The sequence below is a fragment of the Lathamus discolor genome, chromosome 6, assembly GCF_037157495.1.
Source record: "Lathamus discolor isolate bLatDis1 chromosome 6, bLatDis1.hap1, whole genome shotgun sequence".
NCBI classification, from domain to species: Eukaryota; Metazoa; Chordata; class Aves; order Psittaciformes; family Psittacidae; genus Lathamus; species Lathamus discolor.
Genome location: NC_088889.1, coordinates 74,991,054 through 75,006,675, shown reverse-complemented (window position 1 = coordinate 75,006,675; position 15,622 = coordinate 74,991,054). Strand labels below are relative to the sequence as shown.

General features: G+C 35.4%; 1 protein-coding gene across 11 annotated transcripts in view; it reads right to left on the bottom strand.

Annotated features, from left to right (window-relative positions):
* Positions 1-15,622, bottom strand: part of SNX29 (sorting nexin 29) — a 172,700-nt gene that overhangs the window by 120,047 nt on the left and 37,031 nt on the right. For all 11 annotated transcript variants that reach the window (XR_010613610.1, XR_010613608.1, XR_010613609.1 and 8 more), the window contains exons 14-16: positions 14,216-14,298; positions 9,971-10,077; positions 663-779 (exon numbers count right to left, since the gene is read on the bottom strand). Coding sequence is in view for 7 of the 11 variants with exons in the window: in XM_065683773.1 (XP_065539845.1) it covers positions 663-779; positions 9,971-10,077; positions 14,216-14,298 (307 nt within the window). In the remaining 4 variants the exon portion in view is untranslated. The remainder of the gene's footprint in view (positions 1-662; positions 780-9,970; positions 10,078-14,215; positions 14,299-15,622) is intronic.

Here is a 15,622-nt window from a genome sequence, read left to right as displayed (position 1 = left end):
CTGACTCATTAAAATATGGTATCAATATCTACCTATTGGGTTAGGATACGGAGATACACGATTACAAACAAGATCTGCTGAACAGGGACATAAAGTCCAAACTATGCGAGTAAGAAAATACAGCTATAATACATATGCTATTTATCATTTGTCATCACTTAACATAATGATGTGATTGTTTCCATCTAAAAGGCTGAAAATTATAGGTGAAATCCTGCTTCACTAATGCACACAGAGCTATCAACCACTTTAGAGAAATGTTATGATAAAAGAGGCATGAATGCTTCCAGTACAAACCAAAAAGTAAAGAGTAATAGCATGCAATGAGAAAACAGAACTGTCAAAATATGTCTCCCTTAGAAGATGGACAACTATTAGGAATGTTCTTGGTAACTCCTGTTTCCTCCCTGTTCTTTTAACAGAAAAAGCCCAAGTGAAGCAATAGTTGCTAGAAAACAATTTTATTGTCTGAATATATCTATTTTACATTCAACTCTGCTGAAGAGAATCAAACACTATCGAAATACTAAGTAAGGTGTTCTTGACAGATGTGTTATTACCTGTTAGTTCTTAAAAGCCACTATGTATTTTGTTTCATCACAAGTAAAGGATTTGAACTCATTCCAGAGTGATGTTCTACACTGTAATAAGCAGACACTTACCGGCCCTCTCAAATCAATTAGTTCTTGTCTCATCTGGGACACAAGAGCTTCTTTAGCCATCAGAGCCCGGTGTAGCCTCTCATTGAATTCAATCAGCTCCCCATGCATTTCAGCTACCTGGAAAACAAAGCCAGGAGATAACTGCATTCTAAACTGAAAAAAACCCAACCCCACACTATTTCTTAAACATATATCAACATTGACATATATTCTTTTTATTTTACCATGCTCTTTAAGTAGTGCATCTCATTGCTAACGCATTAGTTTGAACTGACCATTAAGAACAGACACTGTTAGAATAATTTTGACTCATGCCTTGAAATGTAGGTTTTGATACTGAATTCAATAGGACAAAACTACAACTCTCTGTCCAATTTTCTTTTCTTATCAAAAGAGATCCCACGGCAACTGATTCTAATAAAACACCTCTCAACGTTTGTTCTCAGTTTAATTCACTATTAAACACAGCACTCAACAGTTGCAAACTAATCACAAGTATTTGAACTGGGAATAATGCAGAACACACAAACTGCATTAAACTTTGTCAATAATTCATTAGTCATATTCTACACTCTTACTTGGAGTTTTAACAGGACTGGAGCTAAAAATCCACCCATCCCAGACAAATCTGTGAGGGGTCAAAGGAACAAAAATAACCCCAGTTACGATCAAGTAGTGTAATTAGTATGGTCTGAAGTGTGGCCTCTTTGAACATGAAGTCAAGCTATGTTTTTGCTCTCCATTTTTGAATCAAAGCGTCAAGAAAGCACCAAATGACGCAAGGTATTTATGGGAGTGAACAAGGCTGGATGAATGACAAGGATGAAAAGCATACCCATTTCTAAATGGTTATGTAAAGCAAACTATGTTTAAGTTGGTTCCCTGCCAAGATAAGCAAGAAACAAGAAAGCTCAAATCAAGGTTAAACATGATATTGAGCTCTTGAATTTTTCTTACACAGAAGTGAAATGTAAACCTATGGCATAAGGGGGAAGAGCTCCAAAAGGACAAAGGTTCCCAAACAGCAAAAAATTTCCCAAATTTCATCAAGAGAATATGACAGGGAAACCAACAGAAATGGGAGCAAGACTAAAAGAAGTTTAATATATGCATTCAGCAAGATTTTTAGCTACTACTATCAGATTATACTATAAAATTGAATGAAAGTTTCATTTCAAATACAATAGTTTCAACAATAAAAAGCATTTTTTTATTATTATCATAATCATCATCATCACTTTTACTGTGATTATCACTATTATTAAGAGTAAAAAATCAGCTTCAATTTAATGGTTTAGGGTTCTGTTTTTTTCTTCTCAGTCATTTCTGTTGCACTTAATCCCATCAGAAAAAACTAATTTCCCAGACTTGTAATTAGACTCTTCACCAACTCCTCCTGATAAAAATCAGGAAATCAGGATTTCCACATTATCAATTCATGATCCACTATGTATTCATATCTCAGTTATTAATTCAGCATCAGTCTTGATAAAAGGTTCTTGACATCAAACACTTGTTAGTAAGCTCATTTTGCCAAAACAAAAGATATCTAAATGCACATGAATTTCTGCATTATGACTACCATAGTAGGTAATACTTAGCAAGCACTTCTGCTTCATACATTATAAATATCAATGCACCAAACAAAACCACCAACTTTACTAGAGAAAGTAATAATACAATGCCACTAACTCTGGATAGACTGTTTTCCATACTAGCTTAGCCACTCATTTCAATTCAAAGCGACAGGTGTAATATTTACAAATATCACAAGCCCCTCTCTGATCCTGGTTCATATTGGCAGGACACTGTTAATCACAGACAGCCTGGGCTGGGAGGCAAAACTTCCCTGTGTTTCACATGCACAAAGATGTAGGATGCTACCGGTTGCAAATTCACAGAGAAAAACCCTCGTGCTGACAGTTGGGTGATTGGTGATCAAAAGCAATACACAAATTTATGAATGGAATGCAGTTCCCATATTTGATATTATGTTGGATTTTTGCAGTGCCTGTCTCAATCACAAGAACAAAATTCAGCTCTCTGTTGTAATATCTGACTGTCTTGTCTCTCTCTAATTTGGATGTTCTTGAAATAACTTTCTACTTGCAGAACCAATTAATATGTAAATTCAACAGCTCTCTCAAAACACTGGAAGTAATGCAAAAATTTATGTGTCCCTAGCAAAGTTAAGAAATAAAAAGGGAACAGCAAATAAAACAGCAAATCACTGTTATATATTACCAGACAGATAAATCAGCAGGTGATGTTACTTGTGAAAATCACTTTTATTAGTAACTAAGTTACTTCAGTACTTTTGCTTGTCAAAGAAAAATGTATTATCATCACAGCAAGCCAAAAGGAGTGGTGAGATACACTTGTGAATAACAATACTAATTTAAGCTCCTTTAATATTTCCTGTATTAAGGTCTGCTAAAACCAATAAAGAGGTCTACTTATAATTAAATCCTTTCAGTTACATTTTATGTAACATCTTCCTTTATTCATTCCACACTGAAGCTTAAGCAATAGTTTTCCCTACTGGGACTACAATCTCCTTCACAGTTGTTTTTCTCCGTGACAGTATGTTTAAAGCAGACAATGACAGTACAAATGAGCTAAACTTCCCTTGGCAAGATGATTGTTCAGAGTTGGTCTTGGCCTATCAAAGAGCCTGAGTCAAGAGCCTAAATTCTTAGCATGAAGTTGAATTGAGGCTAGAGTAAAATACTGAGACTGCACGCTAACAGAACACTATAAAGACCTGCTGTCAAAGAAAATCTAAGCCTGGTCCTGCTGCCTGGCAGCTACCACTGCAGCTATCCTGCACTGCAGCACTGCAGCCAAGAGCAGTCTCCAGGTAATGACACAGGTTAATACCACTTCATGTTCAGCAGAGGTTTAAGCTGTTCACGTAAACAAACCATGATAGGGATGTTTCACTAAACAATACAATCTCTCTTAGAAGGACAAGCTTTTAGAGTAGAGAAGCAGACTTTTAAGAACTTGCAACACAAACAATAAGGTTTTTTAATAGGGTGTTTTAATTGAAGACTGATTTTGTTTTTAATATAATTTTCAGCTAAAACTCAAAAGTTTCTGCACGAACTATATTTCAATTAATGACTTTTTGTCAGGTACAGGCATATCCCCCCCCCCCCCCCCCCGTAAATATCGCAAAATGCAAAATGCCACATTTCCTCAGAAACTCTAGAGAGAAGTGCAAGCTGCTCCCATTTGCTCTCAGATGGGTGCATTTTTCCCTTGAGAAGATGCCATTTTCAAAGATCAACGTTTTTCTACACTTTTCCCCAACAGAAATAAAGCCAAAGGTCTCCCAAAAGGAGCAGATATCCTACTAAATATTAATAATTTCATTTTGCTACAAGTGAAAACCAGTAAGTCTCAAAATGGCAAACAGTTCAGGCAATTTCACTTACACACCCAGGAAATGCTTGGGCATTGCTTTCTTTTTCAAAACTTTCATTTTGTATTCTTGATACATCCTATCTGCAAGCAAGTTATTTGGTTCAAGGCAGACTCAAAGATCCATTCAAGAATAGGACTGTGTTTTGGTTGTTACAACTTGGGTTTGGTTTTTAATTTGTGATGTGGATTTTGGCTTGTTTGAGGCTTATAAATACTATAGCTATAGAAGGTAAGCAGAAGTCATAATTCATCAAAACCAGCAAGAAGAAAATAAGCTGTAGCTTTCAACTCAAAACACATGGGGAATTTTGCACACTGGTTGAAGTACATATTACAGTCCTTGTACTGTACCATGTACAGTACTAACCAGTGTCTACCAAGATTAATCCTGACATATCAAAGAGCACTAACACACTGGACAGGAAAAACTCTCCTCTGGCAAGAGCTGTGCCTGGCGGAGATTATGAAAGTCAGCAAAAGCAAAATCAGAGATAGAGAATAATGAGTTTAATAAAAGGGATAAACTAAGTGTTAATAAGAGGAATAAAAAAATATCATGTCTCTAGCACCTGCATCCTTGTATGTATCCTTACAGCAAAAGCCAAAGCCAAGACAACAGATCTAAACCACCATTATCTTTCCCAAGATCCTTTTAATTTCTCATTTCACATCCAGAGGAAGGTTTCACCTCATCTGCTACGCTGAGACAGCTCTTCTGAACTGCAACTCATTATCCCTTTACTAGGATAATCTTCATGAGCTAACACAAAATACTTGGAATGTACAAGCAGTATCCCCAAGGATAATCTGATATAAGCAATTTAATACAGACACACAGTTACAATCAGGAGACTACATCTAATAAGCATTCCATAGCCTGCCTCCAAGAGAACAAGACTTGGAACTAAATTGATATTACCAGATACTAAAAACCATGGACTCAAGAAAAAGTCATTTTACATGCCATAAAATATTACCTAATGTAAATCGCTGATGATTTTTTTTGTTTTTCAAACAAATACTAAGAGACAGATTTGTACCTAGCAGGCTTGACACTAGATCAGGTATTAACTGTTCTCCTGGGTTCAGCAGTAGCAGTCATTTTTCTCCTTCTTAGTAGCTGGTGCAGTGCTGTGGTTTTGACTTTCAGCCTGGGAACAGTGCTGATAACACAAAAGGTTTTAGTTGTTGTTCAGTAATGTTTAGTCTGACAAAGGACTTTTCTGAGTCTCAAGCTCTGCCAGGGAGGAGGGGAAGCTGGGAGGAAGCAGAAACAGGACACCTGACCCAAACTACCCAAAGAGGTATTCCATACCGAAGCATGTCGTGCCCAGTATATAAACTGGGGGCAGTTACCTGGAAGGGCTAGATTACTGCTCAGGCTGGGCTGGGTATCAGTTGCAGGTGGTGAGCGATTGTATTCTCCTCCCTTTTTATTTCCCTTATCATTATTATTATTATTGGTGGTAGCAGCAGTGATTTGTGTTATACCTTAGTTATTGGACTGTTCTTATCTCAACCTGTGGGAGTTATATTCTTTCAGTTCTCCTCCCCATCCCTTCCGGAGTCGGGGGGAGGAAGGGGGAACGTCTCCCGGCCAGTGTGGGGGAGTGAGCAAGCAGCTGCATGGTTCTGGGTTGCTGGCTGGGCTTAAACCACAACAACTTCCTCCCATAACTCACATTTATCCAACCACAACAGCACAAGTTTTATACTGTATGTTTTAGCTACACAAATGCAACCATGGTTCCATGACTAACCCAAACCAACTGGTGAGCTCAGTTGACTTGATATCAACAGATTCAGCATTTATTAATGACTGTGGAACCACAAAAGCATAATAGAGATTTCTTCCTCATCACAGTTTTCTCCCTGTTATCCCCCATATGCCATGTTGAGACTAAAATAATAAAAAAGACTTCCCACAACATCAAACACATTTCTGGGCCCCAGCAGTCCTTCAAGCAGGCTGCTTGAAGTCACATCAATCTGTGGTTTCATTATTCCACAGATATTAATTTGCTGTCACTTATTCCTCTGTTCCTAAGCTTCTAACCTTCCTTTTTCCTTTAAATCATGATAACTTAACATGGTTAAGGAGCGTATCCATCAGTTGTTGGCATCCTTTATATGCACCTCTGTGTTTTGATACATCTAGAGTACAGAAATCTTCAGCAGTGATCAGAAGATCATGCATGGTATGCAGACATTACCAAAACTGCTATATCACCAAAATTCCTCGCTTCAAGATCTTAATTCAAGACATAGTAAAGAAATTCACTACTCTTTATTGTTACCTATTACTCTGAACTGAGAGAATTCTACAAAGATGCTGAGACCTTCTGGCAATGCTTCTAGTGATGTAAGATTTTGATATTTTGTAACAAGAAAACAAATAAAACTCATGTACTGCTTCATAAGCAAAGCCAAATTCTCAACATTTGAAAATCCTCCAATATTTAGAAGCTTTCTTTAATTATCTGGTAGCATATGACTAAAAAAAAATCCTAGTACAAAATTAATCTGAGCAAAATTAACCCTTAAAAAAAATGACTGACTGAAAGGTCAAATATATAAAAGTGTTTAAAAGCTACTTACCCAACTAAAAGTGATACATACTAGAATTTTTTCTTGTGGTTTTTTGCTGACTCAAACAAAAAATCCCTCACCACAGATTAAAGTCATTTGAGCGCCTTGAAATAAAACTGAGATTAGAGTTCAAAATCTAGAAGGCAGTTTGAGTAAAAATAGTCAGTAGCATACATCTGAGGTCTCAGGATGCAACTAGCCAACGAGTTCCTTGTTCGACAAGAGAGAACACAAGGCATGAAAATTCACGTGAAACTTCAGAATGGTGAAAGCTTGGCTTAACAGCCAAAACTACCTTTCACACAACAAAGTGATTCACATCTTGAGTTTACATGATCAACAAATGCACCTCCCACAACAGAAAAAGTTCCTCAGCCTCACATACCAACTGCTCAGAAATTGATTTGTCAGGCATAAAAATACAGCAGCACACGTACCACATAGAGTTACATCTGTGAGATTTAGGTAAAGGTACACGGGTCTTTTCAAGTTCATTAAAAGGCAAATTGTAGGTTTCTATGGAACTTTACATAAACCTGAGCAATTCCTAGTTAATTTATGTAGAGATGTCTCTTGTTGCTACAAGAAAAACCTTGGAGAGTTAGAAATTATTATTTAACTGTCCAGTTTCTCTCCAACATTCCTGCAAGAATGAGTGTTTCCGCAGAGGAACAGAATCACAGACTGGTTTGAGTCAGAAAGGACCTTAAGATCAGCCACTTCCAATCCCCTGCCACAGGCAGGGACACCTTCCACTAGACCAGGTTGCTCCAAGCCCCATCCAACCCCGCCTTGAATGTTGCCGGGGATGGGGCATTCAATAAGGGATTAATACACTGTGATACAAGTTTTAGTACCTCAAAAGCCTGCTACTGTAGCAGAGGAGCCAGTCTACTCATTCACTAGTCTGACAGGAATAGTCTATGCCAGGAAACCAGAAATTCAGTGTCATTTATTGAGCCTTTAACAGAGTTCTCCCATAATACTATTTAGTACATCATGAACATAACCTACAATTTAACTTTGAGGAAATGCTGGTTAAAGTCCACCGCTAAAATTACTCACATAAAGAGTGGACAAAATTACTAAAGGCTGAAACTACAAAGAAAGTTGATGTTCTCTCTAATGAGACATTTACTACTTCATTACTGGTCTACAGCCATGATCATTCTAAACACACTTCATTATTCATGGCTTGAGAGTTGTATAAATCAACCTAATTTCTCTTCTAAAATAAAACAGCATTCTAGTCCCACAGCATATGACACTGGAAAACATGGGAATTGCTAGAGGTATCCTAAACCCCCCAAAATTGGGCACTTAGAAGAAACTGTGGTGACTACATATATGTTTCACCACTATTTCTAAGAAAATACAACATAAAGATTATGCAGAATTATTACAAAAATTTTTCTACTACTGTTTGAAGCATAAAGTTCAGTGAAAAATTTCTTGAAGTTTCTTTTACTCCTTCATAATTTTTAACTTTTCTCTATCTACTTGGTTAAATTAACTGATTTACTGATTGTGAGTAAAGAACTTTAAAAAATACAAACTATTTTTACAAATATGGTAAAAACCTGAAAATTCCTTCAACATATTAAGAATAATTTTTTGTGGAAAAACAGACACCCAAAATCTCTACTTACTCAGCAGGATCATTCCTTTTAATCTCTTGACAGCTAGTTGTTTCTCTGTGAAGAGACTTCTATGTCCTGATCAGCTACCAAGAAATTTAAGGGAATCTTTGTCTCAGTTCAAATAGTCTACTGGGGACAAAATAAGTGTTACCAAAACTGCTGAAGCCAGAACACTTTTCAGACCGAATTCTAGCTGAGTGAAACTGCCAGAACAACATTCAACACTGGTTTCTATCCTAGTCCTCAACTTGGAACACAACACAGGCTATCCTTTGAAAGTAAGACTTCACACCTTTTGTGTGTGCAGAGAAAAGGAGTAATGACTCGACAAATACACCTGGATTGTTACAGAGGTTACATCCCATTTCAAGTATGTGAAGACACTGTTACACTGTAGGAAGTGAGACTAAGATGCAGACTTCCTCCTCTGGGTATGATTTGCAACCAGGTTTTCCAGTGGCTATATTCCCTGCTGTGCAATCAGAGCTGCTACTAACACTGTCTGCCCCAAACTCGTAAGTGTTAGCAACAAATTCCTGGACATGCAGAACACACTTAAAAGAACTAAGGAGAATGCTTTTAAAGCTCAAAGATATTTTACCTGTGGTCTTAATTAAGATAGCCTTTTGATAGGTACAGAACAGGGGAAAGGAGTCAGAAGAACCCAACCAAAGGTATGCATTAGGGAGAGAATTAGTTTCACATGGTCCTATGAGAAAACGATAACCAAGTATGAATGTTTTAGAACTGTATTAATCAATTTGATGCATGACCTGCATTTTTAGTCATCTTCATGTTAATCAGTTACTATGAGTATCCCATTTCAGAGTATTTTGGGAAAAAGAAAGAGAATTGTTTTACTTTTTATAAAAATGTTCATTTAATATTTAATAGGAGATATGGGTATTAGATATTAAATTTCATTACTTTAGTCTGGAAAATCATCTGTATTTAAATTTAGGATGAAACCCTAATCTTTCTTCCTTTTATTTTTTTTCTTTAATGAATTTTACATTAGTCTTAGAAGTGAATCTTGCTTTAGGAACTTTTTCTAACATGGTCATATCCACAGAACTAGTAGCTTCCATCACCATTTCCATACTACAGCATTCAATAAACTATATGGTAAAGCAATACAAAAATGAAACACAGTTTGGCAATCAGAAACCACTATGAAAGCACAGAAAAAGCTACAGATTTCAGAATGCCCTCAATTTTAAAGCTCAACTGACACGACAGCAATGCCTATAATTATGTACTGTAACTTACACAATACCTCAAACCTGCTTTCAGAGCTTCACCACCACCAGTTATAACATCAAGAAATCTATTTATTAAAACCCTCATTTTAATATTGAAGTATAATGTGTACTCGTGTTAGGAAAAGTATTTTTAATTACCTGAATTGCTTTAAAATCTGCTTTGAAGATGAATTAACACATTTGTATTTTAACCACAGAAGCCTGAAAATTAAATCTTCCTTTTTTTCCTCAAAAAAATAATTAAAAGAAAAAAAAAAGAAAAAAGCAAAAGGTTTTTCTTTTACACTAATGGGGGAAGAGGGGAACCAACAACTAAGCAAAGAAACTACAGCTTCAAATGTCATGTTACAACTATGATTTCACAGATTTTGTCCAATACAAACTTTACCTCTATCAATTTTCTTTCATAAGAGCTGGCTAGTTCCTCATTGTTTTCTACTTGCTTTTGCTCTGGCATAGGAAATTCACCATCAGTACTCCAAATGCTGGGCGGAACTAAAACAAAGAGATACCATGTTAAATTACATAAATATCTAGGACCACCTGTCTGTAAGTAATAGTTCTAAAAACCAGTTGCTAGAAGAAACAAAATCGGATGTAATATTAAACAGTATTACAAGTAATAAAAAATAAATGCTGCAGGGAGCTTTCTTGTGAGCAACATTTAAACAGGTACTCTCAACAGTGAAAAAAAAAATAATCAAACTAAAAGCATTTCGCTGCTCTATGACGACAGCTATCTATTAAATGTAGGTACTAACCACAATTCCTACCCAAAGCCTTGCAAAACTAAGCCTAAGCTTCTCTTTTATGTCTTTTTTCTACTTTTCTTCCAAAATATCATTTCATATTACGTGTAACGATTATTTACACATCACAGAAATTACAGAAAACAGGGCTGGGAATTTCACAGTTGCATGAAGCAGAATCAGCTGCAGTTATTTCATTCCTGACAGTTAATTGTCTGATTTATTCCTAGAAACCTCCAATAATGGAGATTTCATGCTTTTCTGCACAATCTATTTAAATTTAAGTATTCTTCTCAGACAAGTTTTCTTGATAACTAATCAAAATTCCTTCACCTGCCATCTAAGCCCATTACTCCTCTTCTTACCTACAGTGAATTGGAAACTACAGTTTATCCTATTCCTGTTCCTAGCTATCATTTATGTATTTCATGATCATTTTAATGCTTATTCTAAGCATGTCTCCTATTCTCCAAGTTACACCAAGTCCAATTCAACTTCTTCTCACAGATCATGAATTTCTACAAAGACAAGTTAGCACTTATAAAGTAAACAAGCACTAATAAGAGAGGTTTATCAAATGCATTCATCATTTCTCAATAGCTAGACTATATATACTGCCATAATAAGGTAGATACAAGACTTCATGATTCAGCTGACTAAACACTATTGAGCCTGGGAACTGATTATTGTTTCAAGAAGTATATATATTCTGAACTTTATTATTTTATTAAGTGAATTTTGAAAGCTATTTTAAGACCTATTTCCTGTAAATTTTGCTTGTTAGCCAGAAACTTCTAAGATCAGCGTTTTCATATGTGCAATGTTATTATATCTAAGCAGGTCTGAAAAATGGTCCACATCCAACTCCTGCTGATGGCTGGGAACGCAGGATGCTCATTTAATATTTAAATACAATATCAAACTGCTTAGTCTATGGCAGTGATCACTCATTTGAAAGCTGGTCTGATATTCTGAACTCAACAGTTCTAACTCTTGGGCAATTTATTTATAATCTTTATATTTATATAAAATTTATTTTATATTTATTTATAATCTTTTTATTATAATTTTTTTTAATCTTATAATGCTTTTTTAAGTCACTGCAAGTCAAAGTATTATGCTGCATTTCATGTATTATCTTTGGAAACTTTAAAAGCCATGCTAAATAGCATCTGATCTGATTATTGCAACAAATGGAGATTCTTCTCTAGTCATAAAAACAACAGCAGAAGCTCGATTTATTTGGACTCTTTCAAAATAGTTCCACAGAAAGTCTAATAACAGAGCATTCTAAAATCCACATACAATACATTTAAAACTTCTGGTTTGATTACCATTTGGCAGAAGATTAATCATCACTGAAATTCCTCATCATAACAGGGCAGCAGTGAAATTAGTTGTATGCAACAGTTTATGCCTCCTAACATAGAAGACTATCTCCTAACATTCCAGCCAAAGGGGACAATGGGAGTTTTCCAAGTTCAAACAGATCAGAACTCTAACATGTAAGGCTAGTTACAAGAACCTTACCCTAGAAGTGTGTAAAATAATATATAGGAAACCAACAAGAATTTTTAGTTAAATTGACAAAAGTAAAGAAAACAGTAGTTTCTTCATCCTATTCCCTTCCCAAAATCATCACAACCTCAGAACACAGTAATAAAACAGGTCTTGTAAAAACACTCCATTATCCTTTTAAGCATTTCAGTTAATTACAAACCAAATTACTTCAGAGAAGTTGTTACTGTCACTTTAAGTTACACCACAATTGGAAATAAATAATTTGACTTAAGTTACACAATGATAGATGTACTAAAAAATATAAATAGCTCTTTCTAATAATACAAATATTCTTAATTGTGAAGGCTCACATCTGAAAAATATGAATGCCTATGATGAGATACTGAAAATGATCTATGCAAATCATGGGTGCAATAGTGTCTATAAATTTGGTAAAAGAAAATACTTTCTTTTGTTTCACTCTCCCTTCTTGAAGTGCATCTAAATATATCAGCTCTCAGGAATTGTTTATGTTCTTAAGTACTTTTTTGAGTCAGAGGCCCAAGTACTACTAAAAATTCAGATAAATCTCCAATGTCAGCTAAGGGGAAAAAAATAGTTTTCTAAAAATACAATGTGTGAAGTTAGGATATAAGAAAAATTATTACAAATAGTGCATGCAGCTGCAATTTATTCTGGTCACTAATGATAAATATTACAGAAAATCACTGTGGATTGATTCAATAGCTTTTGAGCATAAAGCATACATGTATTCATTTTTAGAAATGTTGGTACTGTTTCATCCCCCTTTTTCATCTGTAAAATCTGACCATCCTACTCTGTTTCTATTCTTATCATTCACTGATTTGCATAATTTTAACATGGCAGAATATAGCCAGCCTAGGAATATTTTTTTTCTTTCCCTATAATTACACTCATCATGCAAACTGTCAGTGTGTAATGAAGGATAATTTCTGCTATTATAAGAAGCTTAAGCGATGATTTTCGTGAATAATTCTTAATCTGAATCACTACACTCCAGCTAAGTCGGAAGTAAATACATGTGTTCTCACTAACAAAAAGCCTTTTAAGGATGAATGAAGTTTTTAAACTACAAATAAGTATACTGACTAGCTCTTAAGAGCAGAACTAATGTAGTATTCATTCATACAGCCACTTACACGACCACAATATTAATAATTAGGAGAAAAATGAACAAAAAAGACAGATGGTGCCAGTTTCTGAAAAGCCACCTCGTCTCTCAAAACACCTTCTACAGGCAGCAGAAATACAGGTCCCACCAGAATATGATTCAGAATCAAGACTCCAATTTATCCAAGTCATAGACACTTCTATCACACTGACCACTGAAGAAAAGCAGTAACACTGATAACTGTTCATCTTTCAGATATAAAATCTGCTAATTAGCGTCAGAGCAACATAGCAAACAAAGTGAAATGTCTGGTCTGTTGAGTCTACTTGAAACAGTCTGCAAATACTTATCCCCAAAACAACATTAACAGAATAATATAGATACTAATTTTTCTCTCCTCAAATTATTCTTATGTTCTAATATCACATTAAGTCAGAGATTGCTTTTTTAAGAAACTTCCCTGAAAAAGCTAAGACCATCTCACCTACCAGAAAATGCTCTGTAAAAATAAAAAGCTACATCAGTATTTTCTCAAAAGGAAAAGGTATTAAATATGTTATTTTCACTACTGGCAGATACTACTCCACCATAGTCTGAAGAGATGAATAGGGTTTGTAACTACCTCTTGCTAATCATACTTCCATGTAAATGATTTCATTTGTTTTGGCAAAGACTCACTAAGGAAAGGCAAGACTTCTTGACTGTGTCTACTCAGCAGTAATTTAATAGTGTGCCAGCACATAATATTCTTATTGTTTTATGTCAATCTGCATTACAAAACTGTTCCCAAACCAGCCAACAGCCCAGTAGGAGATGCGTCAGGGACAGTTCTCATGGGAACAGAACCCTCATCTCTTCAGATGGTGATGTTTTCCAACAGGAGGAAGGCTGATGTCATACCAGGTAGCACATGAAAGTGTGAAACATGCATGTCCCCAGATACACTAGGATTCGTATGCATGGCTGAAGTGTTGTTTACGGACAAGGCCCTGCATAGGACAGGGTGGTTGGTTATCTACAGAGATCCACTCCAGGATGAATCAGGAAAACCAGAAACATGCCTGTCCACTGGTTAGTCTTTCATTGTCAGTTTTTATACACATCAAGGAGTCATTTCCATCATTTGGTTACTACTTCTATGCCTCCAATAAACATGGTCTCAAGAGTAGCATACAGGAAACACAAACCTTATGCATGGATTATTTTCTTTTCTCCTTCATTCTATCCTTACCTTCCACTGTTTGACCTTCTCTTCTGAGCATCTGAACAGCTCCTACATATTTCTTAAGTTGCACTTTTAGCACTTCATTTTCTCTGTTGATAAAAATAACAGAATAAAAACAATACAACTGTTTTTTCAATGCAGATAAAAGCCACTTTCAATGGAAACAAACATACAATCTGTCATAATAAGCTTTATCTGTGTCATGAAGACAATAAAAAAATCTTGCACCTTAAATAATACCTGAACAGTAGAGCTCCACGTAAGAGGTCACATAAGCACATCAGAGAAACAGATTATCTCATAGTCAGAAATATGATTAATTTAAATTTTCTATACTATGATACATTGAAAGGCAGAGAAATTATACAGTCTATGTAAATCAACAGTTGAACAAAAACTTAGGGTGGGATATTAGACAAGGAAATTTAGAACAGCCAGTATAAAAGTAGGCATCATTTTACTATTTGCCAATGTATTTAATGTCGAGCAAATAAGAATTCAGCTTTAGAAACAGACTTGATAGCTGTAAGAAAATGCCAACACTTCAGCAACAACATTCAAGGTAAAAGTTTTCCACACACCAATCCTAAATGAAAACCATAGGAGAAGAAATTAAGTTAATCCCTTTGACTGTCATATTTTAGTGCCTGTCTCTGTCTCACTCTTCCTCGGAAAACACAGACATGCAAACCAGCTACTATCATAGCTCTGCCTAACAACATTAAGCACCTTAGTTTATATTTGAAGGAAATAAAAGGGATTCTAACCAATGGAATTTTAAACAAATCTGACAGATCAGATGTCTTAAAATTCAATTATCTACCTAAACCCATTCAGTTAACCAAAAGTGTTTATACAGAAGAAACATAACTAAAATGTGTTACAAGAGAGCGAATTGAGACAAATTTTGCTCTTCTTTAGGGAAGCATCAGGGTAGAAATATATAGGTGCCACAGATGCAGCACACAAAAGAAACCCCCAACTGGTCAGAAAGAAGAGAGAACATGGGAAGGACAAAACTATGCCAGAGGAGTGGTTCAAGCTCTAGGAAGTTATTTAAGAATGAAGAGTATTCAGAAACACATGCAAATGTGTTTGATGGTCCTTATCATACTACATATATATACACACACACAAAATATATGCATATTATATATATTCATGCACACAAAAATAAACTGCAGTTGTAAGCAATGCCATAGTTAGATATAAAACCCCTAAGCTGATGCTATATTCGTATTTCTATGGATTTCAAATAACTTTTCTGAACTATGCAACCTCAATTTGATTCAGTCCTCTAGTAGGAGGTTGCTAAATAATTAAGAAACTATTGATTACCCAACTATCAATTTTTAATGAAGTCTTTGATGGTTTTATGCAGTTTATGATATTTTTCATTTCCTAGACTACAAA